Below are 18,404 nucleotides of genomic sequence, written 5' to 3'. Positions count from 1 at the left end.
CAATCCAGGGAAAATAGAAATCCTAGTCTGCAACAAAACTGCACTCCTTCCCCAACCTATACCCTCTGCTCAGTCTCTAGGCCCCCCAGCCCAGGCAACTGTCCCTACAGTGAAAAACTTTGGATTCACTCTGGACATGGATTTGGCAAACCAAGCAGAACTGGGAGTACCAGAGGGACACCAGAATGTGGATGCAGCAGATTTCACCTGTTCGTTCTGCAAGGGTCCTGTTCCCCCAAACTCTGAAGTGCAGAGGCTGTGCAGCAGAAGACGTGCAGGTAGGGCGTCGTTCCCATTGTGAGCCTGATTGCTGTGGTTGCTGGAAGGAAAACTTGTCAGAGACCGAAGCGAGGAGCTATGGGCAAGTCCAGGGACGTCACATGGGGATCGCAACTGCAACCCCTGAGGATTCCCTTGCTACCTCTGTGGTCTCCGTTGCTGCAACCCCAAACAATTTTTTTTACAACAAATGAAAAAAAAATGTTTTGTATGGAATCTCCTGGCCTGTGGCCAGTGCCATTTTGCTCTTTGTTTCCAGGGTGGCTGGCTTTCTTGTTCAGGCCTCTTAAAAAAACAAGGGGGACCACAAGGGTAACTCTGAGCAGTGACACTAAATAAGAAAGAATAGGAATAACACACCATTTGTCCTTCTGGAATGTGTCTATCTTTCCCATCTCCCAGGCATACTTTTCAGGAGGTTTGTTTGCACGTATGAGGTAACGAGTGCCCAGAGTACAGAATGTCGTGTGAGTGCGCTGCTTTCCCTATTTTGCCAACCTCTGAAGCCTGAAAAGTAGATGCACACATGCTTGACATGTAGTTTTTCTAAGCATAAGGCGTACAGAAAGAGCCTCGCAGGATTTACTAAATAAACTGTTTACAGAACAGCCTCACAAGTTTTACTAAGCATATAGTTTACAGAACAGCCTCACAGGATTTCCTAAGCACACGGTTTACAGAACAGCCTCAGAGGAACCAGAAAGTTTACAGAACAGCCTCATAGGAATCAGGTTTACAGAACAGCCTCAGAGGAATCGGGTTTACAGACCAGCCTCAGAGGAAGCAGAAGGTTTACAGAACAGCCTCAGATGAAGTAGAAGGTTTACACAACAGGCTCAGAAAACGGTTTACAGAATAGGCTCAGAGGAAGCAGACTTTTTACAGAAAAGCCTCAGAGGAAGCCGTTGGTTTACAAAACAGCCTCAAAGGTAGCAGACGGTTTACAGAACAGCCTCAGAGGAGGTAGACGGTTTACAGAACAGCCTCAGAGGAAGCAGACGGTTTACAGAACAACCTCAGAGGAAGGAGTTGGTTTACAGAACAGCCTCAGAGGAAGCAGATGGTTTACAAAACAGTCTCGCAGGATTGACTAAATATATAGTTTACAGAACAGCCCCACAGGGCTTAATACGCATACAGCGGCCAGCATAAGAAAGGGATGAACGTAAAAATAGTGGGGAATAGCCTTGACCATGAAGTCCTGACTCACTCCACCTTTCCCACAAACTGAGCACGTGGCCTGATCCTCTTAGAACCTCAAAGGAGTCTCTCTTGACAGGTTATGAGGTTGGATGAACCCCTACACGATATAGCGGATTCCATTAGAACTCACAAGTGACAGACTAATAGTCCTAACTGTCTCATCCTCTAAGTCTAAGTCCCAAACTTCCTTCCAGAGAGTTTCTAGCTTCACTTCTCGATTTCAGCCAGCTGCTTCTTGGTCTCCTGTCCACGGGTCATCTTCCCAGGAACTTGGAGGTTGTCATACCACAAACCTGCCAGTAAGAATGTGTATTCCTCATTGCATTAGGGATACAGAACACTATTCCCAGCAGGAATTTCGCTCCCCACCAGGGTGCTAGTCCGACTGACGTTATTCCCACCCACCAGCCATCTAGGCTTCAGCCGACCACAGGCTAAGTAATTCCCCTTCTTTCTTTCTCTGGTTCTCTGCATTATAGCCTCGGATGACTGATAACAATTCTTCTCTTCTGACACGCACAGGCTCTTGATGGGTTCTGGCAGAAGCCCCAAAGAGGATGGCTCTAGCGCCCCTTTCTGTCTCTGGATCTCTGGCTCTTGCCAGGGTCTGGGTTATTGCCCCCTGATGGCTAGCAATAACTCTTCCCGTCTTCTGGCATTACAATCTTCTGAAAGGTTCTGGGCCATAGCCCCCAGCAGGCTGATGGGAACAACACATTACTTAAAACTTGCCTTTGCAGGGTGCTGCATGGCTCCTGGCAGGGATTGAGTGAGAGCACCTACTAATTTCTGCCTCCTTCATTGCCTCGCCACTCCTTCTCCGCGCCTACTGGCCACTGACCCAACTCCTTCACTCTTGGCTTCACCTGTGCCTCTTCATACTCCCCTGCCTGTCTCAATGGCTCCAATAATGCCTTGCATACTCCAATATCGATAGGTTCATGGATTCCTATGTCCCACCTCCCCAACGTTCCTCCTCATTGCTTCCATGTATTTTGGGCCCCACTTTGTCTGGTGTGTCTTAATTTCATGATGTTCTCTGAGGACAAAGGCCGAGTTCTAAAATAGTGCTGTTGCCATCTTGAGGTGAGGGGGAACTGTCATGAGGCCTGCGCGGCTCCGCGCCGCCATTACTGGTAAACTATCTGCAACCTCCCTGTGTGTGAGCGATTTGTGCGTCCCCTGGTGTCCCAACCCTTCTGTATCTTCGGTGAGCATTTGAGCCCCCTCAGAAATGGGCCTCCAAACCTCCTGTCTGATCTGCTGTGTGTTTCCCCTATACTATGAACGCCTGCTGCCACAGCCCGAGAGGGCCGAACCTTTCCACTCTGTCTCTGACATTGATATGTGGATGTTTAGGGGCATCACCTGGCATGAGGGATTGGGGAGGGGAAGGCACACCCCGGAGATCCTCACTACACCGCCTCTAAGGGTCACATCTCTGAGCGTGTTGCTCCATCGGGTCCTCGGGACCTCCCGATTCTCCCCATCTGGAGTCTAATGTGGACTTCATCGCGTTCTGCAGCCCTTTATGGGCCGATGATCTTTCCTTCCAGCCATTTGCTCGATATTTTCTACCACATTTCACCACAAAAAAATGCAGGCGGGGTCCCCCTGGGACCCTCTCTGTCGCTCCCACCTTTCTAGATACCTAACTAGAGGACGGAAGGATAGCTCAGGGGCAATACGTTTGCTCTGGAAGCAAGACATTGCAGCACAGGTTCGAATCCCGATCCCGTGCTTAGAAACCACTCATTGGTATTAAGCACATTATAAAAGAACAATTATAATAAGATTTATAATAACCCAACCCTCATCCGCGTTTGCGGTGAAATGTGTTTTTTTAAAAACGTACAAACAAATGGCCCTCGAACAAACTGGTCTGCGAGGACATTGGTTAGTTCGGCACTTTTTGCCAGCCCAAGACCCTGAGAAAGGAAGCCCAGAGAACAGCAGCCGTGGAAGCCCTCAACCCGTGCCAGGGAAGAAAGAACTCATCTGATAAGGAAATTACACTAGAGCTAGAGTGAAAAGTTGTGAAGTGTCAAATGTGTTGTCATGAAAACGTGGCCATTTCTTTAAAAGGGGAGCCATGCATCCCACCCAGTGGAAGAGGGTAATTGTGTTCCTTAACCTCCTTCCCCACGGGGGTGACCCAACCACTGAAATCTATGATGAAATCTCACAGGGTCAATTCTCTCCCAAAAAGACAATATCATCCGCACGTGATCGAGCTAGAACCTGGGCAATGGCAGTAAAAGTCCCCTTCGCTGCCTCCTCTATCATAATCACTCACTCTCCTGACGTCAGATCATCTGCTCAAAGGAAGGCATTCGGCCTCATTACAAGTTTGGTGGCATCGCAGCTGTGAATCCACTGAGATATCATCAAACAGTATCACCATTACCGCCACTTGGTCTGGTGGTATTATCACTGGACTACAAATGGTGGTAGGCAGTGTTAGTCCCCAATAAATGGAGTCCATAGGACTCCATGGGGATTTCAGCTGTATTACCGCCAGCAGTAATACCGCCAAGTTGGCTGATTTTGGGCAGTAAGGTGGAGGAATTACCTTCAGCTTCTTGCCGGCTGTTATTTCTTCACCTTGCACCCAAACTTGTAGTTAGGCGGTGTGGTAATGCAGAGATAACGGTAATACTGGCACATTTTTACAGCACCACCCAACTTGTAATGAGGCCCATTGTCCTTTATTGAGGGTTAGAGGCATCGTGTTCCCATGAATGGAGGATTGTGACAGAAGAGGAAAAGAAAGAGAGAGAGAGAGAAGTAGAGAGAGAGAGACCGAGCGATGTAGTGATACGGAGAGGGACAGAGAGATACTCGTTCTCACTGGCCCTTTTCTTTGAGGATAGGGGTCTTGTACTAATGCGCATTTTGTGGTTTGTCCTCAGCACACCCCTCTGGACCTGATCGACACCGGCAAAGGGCTGAAGGTACAGACGGAGAAACCTCACCTGGTGAGCCTTGGGAGTGGACGGCTGAGCACTGCGATCACCCTCCTGCCTCTGGAAGAAGGTAAGTACCCAACCGGAGAAAATACTCACCCGTGTCACCCCCAGAACATGAAGTGATGTGTAGAAGGAGATTAGAAGTTCAGGGGGCCGTGGTCTAACGTTGTATTACATAATCAAGAAGTATATTGGATAACAGAGACTTGCATTAGTAGAGAGGACTAGACATGTTTACCATTAGGGTACTACATACATTCATCGTCATTGCTGAACTTTCTGCTGCTGATTTTTTGGCTGAAAAATCTCATCAAAAAATATGGGGGGATGGGTAAAGGTCTATAAGGAGTAGGAGGTGTGGGGAATAAGTAGTAAATAACTGGGAAGGCGGGGATTGGGTGGGAATGGGAACCCCCCCCAAATGAAAATAAATTCTATTAGTTTCTTCGACCAAAAATCGGCAGCAAACAACACTGCAAGAAAAAAAACAGGCGATGAAATGACACAGAACCACCATTAACTTGCCACAGAAGCGTTGGTGTCACGTGGTCCGCGCTATGGCGTGCCAGAGGTAGCGGGCAAAAGAGTTTGCAGTAATGGTGGCAAGTTTCTTGATCAGTGGATTTGTGTTCGGGATCCAGTCCTTGGCAGAACTTTCTGTTCACTTTTGCTAGATGTTCGTCCAACATCTGGATGGCCAGCTATCTCTGCAGGTCTGCTTTTCTTGTGAACAGTGCGGCTCCAGCCGCTATGCGCCGGGATGGGCATGCACGTTGTAAAGAACCACGACTCTTGCAGTCCTTAAGTGTCGCTGCCGGTAGGAATGATATGTGTCAGTTCATGTTGCATCAAACTGACTCCATTTTTATTTTTATTATTATGACTTAAAATGGTTTACAGCATTGAAAACCTTTAGTCAAAATGTGCACACATTGTACAGGACTAAACATTTCAAACTTACTAAAACTCCACAAAAACTCAGTAACAATCTCTTAAATCATATATCAACATTGACATGCGCGTACAGTTTCTATGTTTTAATGAATTAGATCTAGTTTCTTCGGAGCACTTCTTCTGATCTCATGATGTTTAACGGCATATATTCCCGACGGTCTCTTTCCTAGATTTTTAAAGTTTTTATGGCCTATTCTTCTTCCTGATCTCTCGCTCCAGATGCTTCCAATTTCGCTGCAATTTCTAACAGGAATTCTGTCAGTGCCAATATAATGTGGGTTTTATCTGCTTCAATTAGAATCAACCACCATGCATTTGCTGACCGTGCTCCATACTTTACTATAATGGATCCCATTTCTGCAACACAGGGCAGTTAATTACTAGATGTTTTAATGAGCCTGCCTCATTAGGTTGTTGACACAGTCTGCATGGGCAGGCATTTTGGTTTTCCTTTCCTCTTTCTAACCATCTAGATGGAGGTATAATGTTTAGCCAGAATCTCATATATTGCATTCTCAGAAACCACTTCGGGAAGATTTGCATGTACTTGGGTATTTCATTCAATTTACGTACTCCGAACCAGAAATCTTTGTGATATTTATATTTATAAATCTCTTCCCGCGTGTTTATCCAGTCATTAATATATCACTTTTTCTTGATCTTCCCTGGCTCCCGGACCAATGTTTCTTCCGATTCATTTCATCTGTCACTGTTATCTGGCATATGGTTTGCCATTCCTTGAGAAGTTTTTCTTTTGGATCCTTCATTGCCTTTTTCAACATCTGCAGAGCTCCTTTTGGACTTTCCTCTATACATTTCCTATAAGAGGATATTGATTTCCATCTGGCAATTGCTTTTAGCGATGTTAAGGCCAGTTCTCTTCTCAATATGGCAATTGGTGTACATTTTGTCAGTAACCACAAAAATGGAGTTGAAAGGCAATTGCCTCCCGTCTATGCCTCAGTATTATAACACACCAATAAGAGAAGGCTAATGAATTTACAAAGTTATTCCTAACGCTGAATCCCTAGCACAAAGTTAAATGCCCCTATCTGTAAAAAATCTCGTATCGATTGATGGAAGGCCCTAGTGAGTGCTGCTGAGCCGACTACAAGGGATGTCGGGATCCTGACCCTAAACTCTCTAAAACACTTTCCTAGCGTCTACAAGTGCACACAACATGGAGGTCGGTATTCTGTGTTTTAATCTTTCCGCCCCCACATCGTGTGTCTTTTCGTTAAAACAACAAAGTGACTCTATGACCTCACGGTCAATAGAAGTATTCTTAAAAACAACCTATTTTCTAACCACTGTGGTGTAGTGAGAGAAAATATGTGTGATGATAACTAAAACAATTTCTTTTAAGAAGTCCTTTTCTTTATTTATAAGGGTGTTGGGGTCTGGGTTATCAACCAGTCCTCTTGACAACAGTTAACCGGTTTCAGCGGGATTCTTGAGTGGCCGCTTTCTTCAGGACGAATACACTACTTAATTCTGTTATTCTTAAGGTATCTTCAAACCTATGAAGTGTTATAGGATGTCTTCTGTGGTCCAGAGTGGGTATAGTGGAATAATCCCTGATCCTATAAGGACAAAGACAAGAAAGACAGGTGGGACTGACGTCAGTCTCAAGTACTATTAAAACTCTTTAAAAGACGTATATTGGAAGGTGCTGCAAGTTTGAAATGGAGTTCTCCTTACCGCTATATATCAAAGTACTAAATCATGTAGTCTGTTCCATGCTGCGGGTCTCTTGGCCTCAGCTGCATAAATGGTTAGGTCTTTAACGTTCAATTCTGTGTGGGGAAGATGTGTGGCTCTCTCTTCTCTCCGGAATTGTTCTCACTGTAATGGGGATTTCTTTACAGATAGGGGCATTTAACTTTGTGCTAGGGATTCAGCATAGGAATAAAATTAATTAGCCTTCTGTTAAAAGTACATTTTGGCAGGCCAAGCACAGTATGCCTAAAGGTACCTTCCAGTTTCGGCCAAATGTTCTCCTCCAACATAAAAGATGGTTCTGCCCCATAAGTTAAAATTGGGGCCACTTTCAATCGATAAAAGGTGATAAAGGTATCAGCGAGAAATCACAGTATTTATTTAGTATGTGTTTTCCTAACACCGCCAGATTTTTGGCTTTGCTTTGAAGCACTGCAATCCGCGGAGCTTCAACGCTACTTGCGTTTATGTTAACTGCCAGGTATATGCAAGATTGAACTGCTTTTATCTTTTGGCCTTTCAAATACCATGTTGGCTCTCTCTTTGCTCTTCGCCTCTCCTGTTTGCCAAAAACCATAATCTGAGATTTCTCTGGATTGATTATTAGATGGTTTGAGTCAAGGTACATTTGTAGGGCATCAAGCTATCTCTGTAACCCTGTTGGGGTTTGATCCAAAATGACAATGTTGTCAGCATAGAGTAGTCTTCCGATATCAGTGTCAGCCAACTTTAGAGGAAAACAACGAATTTGTAGGAAGGCATTATCCAAGTCCGATGTAAACAGGTTGTAAAGCACTGGAGCCAACGGGCATCCTTGTTTAACCCCAATGTTTATTGGGATAGATTCGGACAAATGCACTATGTTATCCAATTTAACTTTGATTGACATGTCTTTGTGCAGGCCTTTGATATTGTTCAGGATGATTTTCGGACACCTCCATGCCTCCAGTTTTTCCCATAGCAGCAATCTTCTGATTGAGTCGAAAGCTTTCGACAAGTCTATGAATGCTATGTAGACTTTTTTTTACCTTTGCTCTGTACTGCTTTTGCTTTTTGGTCCAGGGCATAATTGGTCCAGGGATGAATGTCGGTTTCTAAACCATCAATCAGCCCCACACCTCTGGTACACCAGAAGGGATCCAAACAGCTTGAAACCACAAGTAAATTATAGACCTCCTTGTCCAGGCTTATCTCCGCAAGGTTGTGGATCGTTGGTTAGTTGCAACACAGCGAAAATACAATTATTACCCAGTGATAAAAGGGACTGTCCAGTCAAGGTTGTATACAAATATCTAGTTTATTATTATCCAACAGACAGTTCTAGACCACTACAAAATACAACCCACCCTGTAAAGGAATGCAGAGGACACATAGTTTCAAGAAGGAATAGGGATGCTCTCTGGATACTGAGAGGAGGGTAGTCGGTATAGTATTTAATCACAACAGTTCAAGGATACTTGGTTTTAGCACAAAGGGCACAATCGGTCATAGAATGTCACTAGGGGCCTTGGGAGAAGGACCAGGGGAACGTACCCACAGTGTACCTTGTGCTTGTAGAAGTTCTTGGTGTTTGACAGGGTTGAGTCAGTTTCAGAGCACTTTGTAGCTCCTGCAACAGAGTTCAAGATGGGAAACAGCTGCGGGTATCAGGAGGCAGGCAGTTGGGCAAGCAAGGCTGGCCTACACAGCGTCTCAGAGTCAGGAATCATTGTCTCACTGCTATTTGATGTGTCTGAAGCACTGGTCGAGGCATCTCGGACGGTGTTAGCGACTGAAGGCGTGACAGCTGTCAGCGGTGCATTCAGTTGCAGCTCGAGGGGCTCGACTGGCTCGAAAAAATGTCCTTTAAGGCGGACGCTGCTTGATGCTTGTCGATGCACTCCTCCTAGCTTCTTCACTGGGCTTGTGTCGTCCTTTAAGGAGGACCGCCGAAAGCTGAGGAGAGTGTTGCAGGCCACGGCCTTGTCCTGGCTTTGGTTCAGAGACTGTGGCACTTCCCACCTAGGAAGCTTGCTTGCAGAGCCGAGCAGGGTATGCTGTGTGCTGGCTGGTTATCCATTCTGGAGCTGCTGGAGGGTCCTCCGCACTGCTTTAAGTGGGGTGAGAAATTGAGTGGGGGGGCTCATTGGGGGCGTGGTTTGCATGATGGTCATGGCCTAAGAATTGATAGGCGTGGCCTAAAGATGAACAGGTAAAAATGGTCTGGCCTGCATTACTAAGTACATATATCACAGACTGCTTACTACATGCCTTAAAGTATAACACACTTCAACGTCATTATTTATTAATTGGACCCTTAACTTGGGTGGACAAGATGGATTGTTGATGTCTTACACAGAGAGAGAAAACATACAAAAGCCTGTTAGGATCCAACTGATCCGTTTGATACAGTAAAGTACAAAATCAGTTCAGAACAATACATTGAAGAAAGTAAATATCCATGTGTTATATGTAACAGCGCTCATTGGTATCTATCTATGGATAGGCTCATGGATGAATCATTAAATCATATGAAGCGTGGCCATAACTCAAAGGGAACATACATCACATTGATACACACACGTGGTCCACTAACCTTTGGAACCAATAGAGTGTATTGAATCAAATTCCAAGACCCTGATTTGAAAACACAGTTGCTAATGCTTGTCCATTGAAGTGTTTCTGCTTCTGCACATACAAATGTAATGTTAGATGCATTACACTTTTTGGTAATAGGCACGTAAATCTAATACGGAGCTTCATTTCCCTCTCATCACAATGCACTGTTTTGAACTGATTTTGTACTTTACTGTATTGAACGGATCAGTTGGATTCTAACAGGCTTTTGTATGTTTTCTTTATCTGTGTAAGAAATCAACAACTCCAATAGGCCTCTGAAGAAGAGGAGTGACCTCGAACCGCGTCGGCCATAGTCTTTTAACACTTGGATGCGCTTTCACTTATAAATGTTTTCTTGATTAAATGCTGTTATTTTAGAAATCCGACTTGTAATGGTGTTTTGTGACTGTAACATTTCATTGTAACCCAGAAAGGGTAACTGAATTCTACAATTGAAAAACGAAGTATTAACCGCCTGAAGGGCGGATTTCGATAGTGTGCAGGGGACGGGTGGGTTCCAATCTTGGATCCTCTTTTGTTCTTGTATTTATTTAGGTCTTGTGCCAAGGCCTTTTTTCCTCCTCTGCACCTCCAACCTCTAGAAAAAGAGCATTAATATGTGCATATCTCAAAGCTAATCGCACTAGACCCATGGGTGTGCACCCAAGACCCCCATTTTTGGACAAGATGTGTGCCCTACCGTCGGGACACAACTTGAAGATTAATTCAAAAGTATGTTTATTTGTACCTTGTTACAGTTATAGCTGAATACTTACTATTATCAACAAAAGGACATGGCAGATCCATGGATCCTTTGTTTGTTAATTAGACTGGCTATGGCAGGGGAAAGGTGTTGCCCTCCTCCCCCTCCTGAGATGGCATGGTGTACTCCTGGATCTCATGTCCCAAATAAATATAACAGGGGGAAGACTGTGCCTGTAGGCTGAGAGGTCTATGCATATGTTGTGCGGTGAGCATAAGAAAATGTGTGCGGATTAGCCCCACATGTTTTCCGGAAGTTTATCTACCATCATTCAACATTTCAAAAAAGCCCAGGCGAGAGCACACCCACCATGCGGACGGTCGGATTCCTCACACATTACCAACACTGGAAGGCATGCATTGCAACACCCAGTCTGGGGGCAGAGCCTTCACAAAAACATACGCGCTCTTCGGGGTCACAACCCACACCCATTCCAATGTTGGACGCACTCACCACCTAGACGGACATGATGCACAATCCCACTACCCCAAACAGGATCTAGTCCAACTATCCTGAGTGGCATGACCCTCACCCACCACCCAGAAATAATGACAAACCCCACACCCACTACCCTAGGAGACATGCTCCTCCACACTGATAGATAGTTTTCATACACACCATCACAAGGGGTGTCCTCTGTTCACAACTCCCTATGGGTAACATCCCCCACTCAGAGAAAGGCCCCACACCCACCATTTATCTAAGGGACTGACTACATGCTTACTAACTTTAGGGACAACCTTGAAACCCACTAACCTCACGTATAGCTGTCTCGCCCATCATGCAGAGGGCTATCCTACTTGCCACCACCACCCTGAGGGCCATACCTCAAGCCCAACATCTTGATAATCTCCACACTCATCATCTTGTGACAGAGCCCTTCTCCTAGCACCTTGAGGAGCATCCCCCATGCCCAACCTATTTACCCAACACTTCAAAGGACACCACATCCACAACTAAAGAGACAACCCCAGGGTGTGATGCTCTTTATGACTGGGGGCGGTCTCTTGGTTTCCGACAATACGGATCCACTGGGATCTGCTGATTTGTTTCACTCTAGAACAGGATCTGAAACCTGTGGCTCTCCAGGTGTTTTGGACTACAGCTCCTATGATCCCTCACCAGTGACTATGTTGGTTACGGCTGATGGGAGTATTAGTCAAAAACATCTGGCGAGTCAGACGTTGCAGACCCCTGATTCATCCACACATCAGGGTTAAGTGAGAGGCAGAGGAACATGTGCGGGGGGGGGGAGAAAAAATACAGAGGCGGTGAAAGGGGCAGAGGAGAATGAGAAAAGGGAGTGGGATGACACGGTGTGGATAGGAGAGTGGTTCTTTGAAAGATGGAGAGGGTGATGGAAATATAGGTTTTCCCCTTGTGTCAGAGTTTTCCAGTGTTTCATGTAGCAAACCCATCTAGCAGTGGTATTGAAACTGTGGTGCTACCCGCGTGGTGGGTAAGGGGCGCAGAAGATTTACAGAGGGGGTGCAAGGCCTCTTTAAAAGGCAGGATGGTTACTGCTTTCAATAGAGAATATAAGCAGTATAAGCATACATCCATTTCAGGGGGCCCCACAACATTATTTTTATTCTGGAGGGGGATATAAGTGTACAATGGTTTGGAAGCAACCCTTGGTCACTCCTTATGTGACCCTGTAGCATTTTTGAAATACAACACCCATGACCCCTAGCCAGCATTGCCAGTGTTAAAGGATCGAGGGAGCTGTAGGCCGAAACATCTAGGGGACTACGTAGTGAGTACCCTGCATCTCTAGGCAGAGGGCGTGCCATCTTGGGCTCTCTGTACCGAAGCGATCATTCGGTTTGCCAGTTAGCTGTTGCAGAGAGGCCCACTGCGTGCATCTGCCCATGCCCCGTGTGCTGCTGGGAAAAGATGTCCACAGACACAGCAGGTATGCTCTTCCCTAACTATATCTCGGACCTCCTTCCATTTCCTTTTTCCTCCACAGTGCTTGGAAGTGACATGGCATCGTTAAGTGCTGTACAAGAAACCTACATTCATGCATGCACCTTCCCCGAGCTCTGCATGGGGCGGCGAGGTTGCACTGGGTGTAACGGGTGTGGTTGGTGAAGTAGATCTCACTGGGTACTATGCCCCTGGTTCTTGGGTTAGAAGGGCCCACTTTTTAGTTTGGGTTATTAGCGCCACCTATAAGCTGAAACCAGTGAATCAGGTAGGAGGGAGATGACATGTGAGGACGGACACACAGCTTGTGGATGTTGTTTGGTTATTTACCCACCAATTGACTGCCCATGGCCATGCTACTCCCTTTGGTCATTCCCACCCACTACCTGCCCCTCCCCGCCCACAAAACATACTCCTAGGATTTCTTTGAGCTCTCAGTAACATCAACCTTGAGCATGGTAGTATTGTTTCTAATCAGTCTGCTGAGAGTTAATTACTTAATTGCAGCTGCAAATGGCTACTGATGTAATAAAAATGTCTTAACCATGTTTGCCTTCAGCTGCTTGATTTATGTCTCCCTTGCACTGAAGTCCTGTTAAAAACAAGCAGAAAGCAAACCAGTTTGGCTTGAGGCGTTAGACACGTACTGCCATGATATGCCCAGGTAATCATTCAATTTTACAGCTGTTATGGACCGGGTAGTGTCATTATATCAGTGCCTAGCTAATGCCTATCCCATAGCTACACAGAAGCCCCAACTGTTGATTTGCAAGTGCTCGTTTGTGGTAGCTCTTTGCCGTGTAGATTCCAGAGAGACCAGGTAGGCATGCCCCCCTACCCCCATGTGTTGGCAGAAGGACTCAGTGGCACCACTTGGCAGAGGGAGACACTCAGAGCTGCGCCCTATGATCCGAGGGCACAGCAGCAACCGGCTCCCTGCTGCCGCCGCGATAGTAGTCGAAGTGGGCGGGAGCGGTTAGGTAGCAGTGGTCCTCTATTTTTTAAAAAAAGTTTCACTATTTCTATATTTTTATTTTAAAAAGAAACCGTTCCGGAATGGTTTCGTTTTACAATAAAAGTGTAGGAAGCAGTTGAAACTTGTACTTCAGTGCACTGCACTGAACGTTCCGTTAAACAGCAGGTGTGTTTGGGGGTTTGGTTGCACGTGGAAGGGGGTCTGGCCATGGGATGGGGTTTGTGGGGAACGCGGACAGGCCAGCAGGGAACATAGTTCCACCACTGAGTACTCGGGAGAGGGGAGGTGGGTGAGCCCATAGCAGGCTGCAGGAAGGAGGATGGTCCTGGAGGGCATGGCCTGGATGGCAAATGCCAGAGGTCGCAACCTCTGACCCGCCTGTTTGCCTGCAGGAAGCATACACGCCAAAGAAAGCAAAGAGGCAGAAACCGCACAAAAGGTCCTTTTATTTAAAGAAAAAAAAAACAGTAGGCAGTCAACAAAGCCCTGGGCCCTGACTGGCCACAGCTGGGCAATGACGCACCCGAAACCGCCCCCCCCCCCCAGTCCCCAGTCCACGACTGGAAGGTGCGAGAGGCATGGGATGCAGAGCTAAGCATGTGCTGTGTGCCACTAATGCCTAGTATTCGATGCAGTATAATTAAATATACACAACAGCACACCCACATAAAGTCTAATACAGATGGACATATATGTCTATATGTCCCCCCCTTCTGAAACTCTTAATCAGCACCCCCATATGTTCCTGACACCCCGACACTCTGACGGCGATTTCCAAGGAGGTCCCAGAGGTGAAAGTTTTTATGCAGAAGGACAAACATCATTTTACAGAAGTATGTGTTATTATAGTGCTGTTTCCCCACTGCAATGCTGAGCTATGTCACACTATAGTGCTGTTTCCCCACTGCAATGCTGAGCTATGTCACACTATAGTGCTGTTTCCCCACTGCAATGCTGAGCTATGTCACACTATAGTGCTGTTTCCCCACTGCAATGCTGAGCTATGTCACACTATAGTGCTGTTTCCCCACTGCAATGCTGAGCTATGTCACACTATAGTGCTGTTTCCCCACTGCAATGCTGAGCTATGTCACACTATAGTGCTGTTTCCCCACTGCAATGCTGAGCTATGTCACACTATAGTGCTGTTTCCCCACTGCAATGCTGAGCTATGTCACACTATAGTGCTGTTTCCCCACTGCAATGCTGAGCTATGTCACACTATAGTGCTGTTTCCCCACTGCAATGCTGAGCTATGTCACACTATAGTGCTGTTTCCCCACTGCAATGCTGAGCTATGTCACACTATAGTGCTGTTTCGCCATTGCAATGCTGAGCTATGTCACACTATAGTGCTGTTTCGCCACTGTAATGCTGAGCTATGTCACACTATAGTGCTGTTTCCCCACTGCAATGCTGAGCTATGTCACACTACAGTGCTGTTTCGCCATTGCAATGCTGATATATCACTATAGTGCTTTTCCCCATTGCAATGCTGCAGACATGTCACATTATAGTGCTGTCTCCCCTTTGCAGTGCCGCACACATGTTACATTATAGTACACTTCTCTCATTGCAATCCTGAGATATGTCACACTATAGTGCTGTTTCCCCCTTGCAATGCTACAGACCTGTCACTCTATAGTGCATTTCTCCCGTTGCAATGCTGCGGACATGTCACACTATAGTGCTGTTTCCCCATTGCAATGCTACAGCCATGTCACACACATATGCCACATTATAGTGCTGTTTCCTCATTGCAAGGCTGCAGATATGTCACTTTATAACGGCAAATGAGAGAGATGTCCAACTGGGTGGACAGTGTGTTGGTGGGTGAGGCAGTCTGACTACTCAACCCTCTCCGGCGCTTGTCCCGATTGGATTTTACAGTGACAAGAGGCGGCTCGCCCGGGTGATACTTGTGTGAGGGGATGTTGCTCTCAAGCTTCTCTTACATTTTGGACTAGCCGAGTTGGGCTGTACCTCACACATTGAGGAGACTGCTTTACATGGCAGTGCCTCGGAATGGTTTCCAGGGGTGGTCAGATGGTCTTAAAGGTTCCCGGGGTGGGCCGTGCCTCCCGAGGGTTTCCAGGAATGGGTAGTGCCTCTTGCAGGGTTCCAGGGGTGGGCCATGCCTCTTAAAGCTGTTCAGGGATGGGCAGAGTCTCTGAATGGTTTCAGGAGGTGGCCAGATCCTCTTAAAGGTTTCCAGGGATGGACTGAGCCTCTGAAAGGTTGCCAGGGGTAGATGTGTTGGTGTGATCATGCATGCAGCAAGTCAGAGGGCGACACACAACTGGACAAGGACATTGTGGATGCATGAAACACTGCCCCGCTCCCAAGCTGAGCATTCCTCATAGCACATCGCACGTGACGCCCACACGTCACAACATTTGTCGGTGATGTTGGCATCTCTGCTTGCCATATAGCAACAAGGAGATGTCTGTGAGTGGTTGCCAGGATGGGGAATGTCTCCGAAAGGCAGCCAGGGGATTGGCAGTACCTCTGCAAGGAAGCCAGGGGATGGGCAGTACCTCTGCAAGGCAGCCAGGGGATGGGCAGTACCTCTGCAAGGCAGCCAGGGGATGGGCAGTACCTCTGCAAGGCAGACAGGGGATGGGCAGTGCCTCTGCACTGTAGCCAGGGAATGGATGGGTAGTACCACAGTACTGTAGCCCGGGATGGGCAGTACCTCTGCCAGGGTAGCCAGGGGTGGGCAGTACCTCTACAAGGCAGCCACGGGATGGGCAGTACCTCTGTAAGGCAGCCAGGGGGTGGGCAGTAGCTCTGCAAGGCAGCCGTGGGATTGGCAGTAGCTCTGCAAAGTAGCCAAGAAATGGGTAGTACCTCTGCAAGGCAGCCAGGGGTGGGCACTACCTCTGCAAGGCAGCCAAGGGATGGGCAGTACCTCTGCAAGGCAGTCAGGGGATGGGTAGTGCCTCTGCACTGTAGCCAGGGGATGGATGGGTAGTACCTCAGTACTGTAGCCAGGGGATAGGCAGTACCTCAGCAAGGTAGTCAGGGGATCGGCAGTACCTAAGCAAGGCAGCCAGGGGGTGGGCAGTAGCTCTGCAAGGCAGCCAGGGGGTGGGCAGTAGCTCTGCAAGGCAGCCAGGGGGTGGGCAGTAGCTCTGCAAGGCAGCCAGGGGATGGGCAGTAGCTCTGCAAGGCAGCCGTGGGATTGGCAGTAGCTCTGCAAAGTAGCCAAGAAATGGGTAGTACCTCTGCAAGGCAGCCAGGGGTGGGCACTACCTCTGCAAGGCAGCCAGGGGATGGGCAGTACCTCTGCAAGGCAGCCAAGGGATGGGCAGTACCTCTGCAAGGCAGTCAGGGGATGGGTAGTGCCTCTGCACTGTAGCCAGGGGATGGATGGGTCGTACCTCAGTACTGTAGCCAGGGGATAGGCAGTACCTCAGCAAGGTAGTCAGGGGATCGGCAGTACCTAAGCAAGGCAGCCAGGGGATGGGCAGTACCTTAGCAAGGCAGCCAGCCAGGGGATGGGCAGTACCTCTGAAAGGCAGCCAGGGGGTGGGCAGTACCTCTGCAAGGCAGCCAGGGGATGGGTAGTGCCTCTGCTAGGGTAGCCAGGGGATGGGTAGTGCCTCTGCTAGGGTAGCCAGGGGATGGGCAGTACCTCTGTCAGGGTAGCCAGGGAATGGGTAGTGCCTCTGAAATATTTCTAGGGATGGTCATTGCCTTTGTAAAGTTGCCAGGGATTGAAAAAGCCTCTGAAAGGCAAACAGGAAACACCTCATAAATGTTGCTAGGGTTAGGTGGCACCTATGAATGGTTGCCAGGGATGGGCAGTGCCTCTGCAAAGTTGCCAGGGACTGACAGTGCTTCTGAAAGGTTGCCAATTGCCACACATGGACAGTGCATTTGAAAGGCAGCCAGGGATGGGCAGTGCCTCTGAAAGGCAGCCAGGGATGGGCAGTACCTCTGCAAGGTAGCCAGGGGATGGGTAGTGCCTCTAAAAGGCAGCCGGGGGATGGGCAGTACCTCTGCAAGGTAGCCAGGGATGGGTAGTGCCCCTGAAATGCAGCCAGGGGATTGGCAGTGCCCCTGAAAGGCAGCTAGGGATGGGCAATGCCTCTGAAAGGCAGGCATGCAAGGTAGCCAGGACCGACGGTGCATGTGATCTGGAAGGCATCCAGGAATGGGTAGTAATTCAGAAGGTCTACCAGGGATAGGCAGTGGCTTTGAAAGATTGTCATGGATGGGCAGTGCCTCTGAAATGCAGCCAGGGACGAGGTAGAGCCTCTCGGTCACTGTCTGCTGAAAGCCACCCAGGAAGTGCCCACGTGTCCGGAAATCGTCCATTTTCTCTAAACTCGTCTTCTTTTGCAGTTCAGAAGGGTAGGTGTTTGGCCAAAGTCATGAAGACTGGAGACCCTGAAACATTAAACTCCAGCAAAAGCCTTCAAACCTAACGCCAAACCACCTGCATTTTATGGCTGCCTGGTTTCTTTTCATTTTGGGTTTGCCTTGTTTACCTGTTTTCTGAGCGTTGCTGTTAACGTCTGTCAGTAAATTTTTTAACATGTCAATATTTGGGGAAATTGACTGAATAAAGCAGCAGTCTTGAATCTGATCCTCAGGTAAATCCGATCCATGTTTTTAGGATACCCACACAAGATCTGAGCATAGAGAATCTACATGACACACAGTCATTGGTTATCCTGAAAACATGGTATGGTTTGGGGTCTAGAGGACCGAACTTGGAGACACCTGAAATAAAGCTTAGAATTTTATAAATGCTCAGACCAGAGGTCTGTAATCTTTGGCTCTCCACATGTTGTGCACTACAACTGCCATCAGCCCTATCCATCATGGTCAATGGTGAGGGATCATCGGAGTTGTAGTCCAAAACATCTAGAGAGTTGGAGATTGCAGACCCCTGGCTTAGATTAACCTTCGATTTCTGACTTTGTGCAAACGGTTTTGACGTGGGTGAAAATGAGATTTATCCAGCCACTGGTTCCTAGGAGCCAACCGAATGCTCTTGGGGCAG

At 47.6% G+C, this 18,404-nt stretch overlaps 1 protein-coding gene across 16 annotated transcripts in view; it reads left to right on the top strand.

Moving 5' to 3' along the window:
• PHLDB1 (pleckstrin homology like domain family B member 1) overlaps positions 1 to 18,404 on the top strand; it is a 500,781-nt gene that overhangs the window by 168,422 nt on the left and 313,955 nt on the right. For all 16 annotated transcript variants that reach the window (XM_069614411.1, XM_069614410.1, XM_069614414.1 and 13 more), the window contains exon 3: positions 4,395 to 4,518. In XM_069614411.1, the coding sequence (XP_069470512.1) occupies positions 4,395 to 4,518 (124 nt within the window). The remainder of the gene's footprint in view (positions 1 to 4,394; positions 4,519 to 18,404) is intronic.

This window comes from Ambystoma mexicanum, chromosome 9, assembly GCF_040938575.1.
Source record: "Ambystoma mexicanum isolate Mex_15411 chromosome 9, UKY_AmexF1_1, whole genome shotgun sequence".
In the NCBI taxonomy this organism is placed as follows: domain Eukaryota; kingdom Metazoa; phylum Chordata; class Amphibia; order Caudata; family Ambystomatidae; genus Ambystoma; species Ambystoma mexicanum.
The sequence above is the reverse complement of the archived record's forward strand: the minus strand, read 5'-3'. Positions and strand labels throughout refer to the sequence as shown.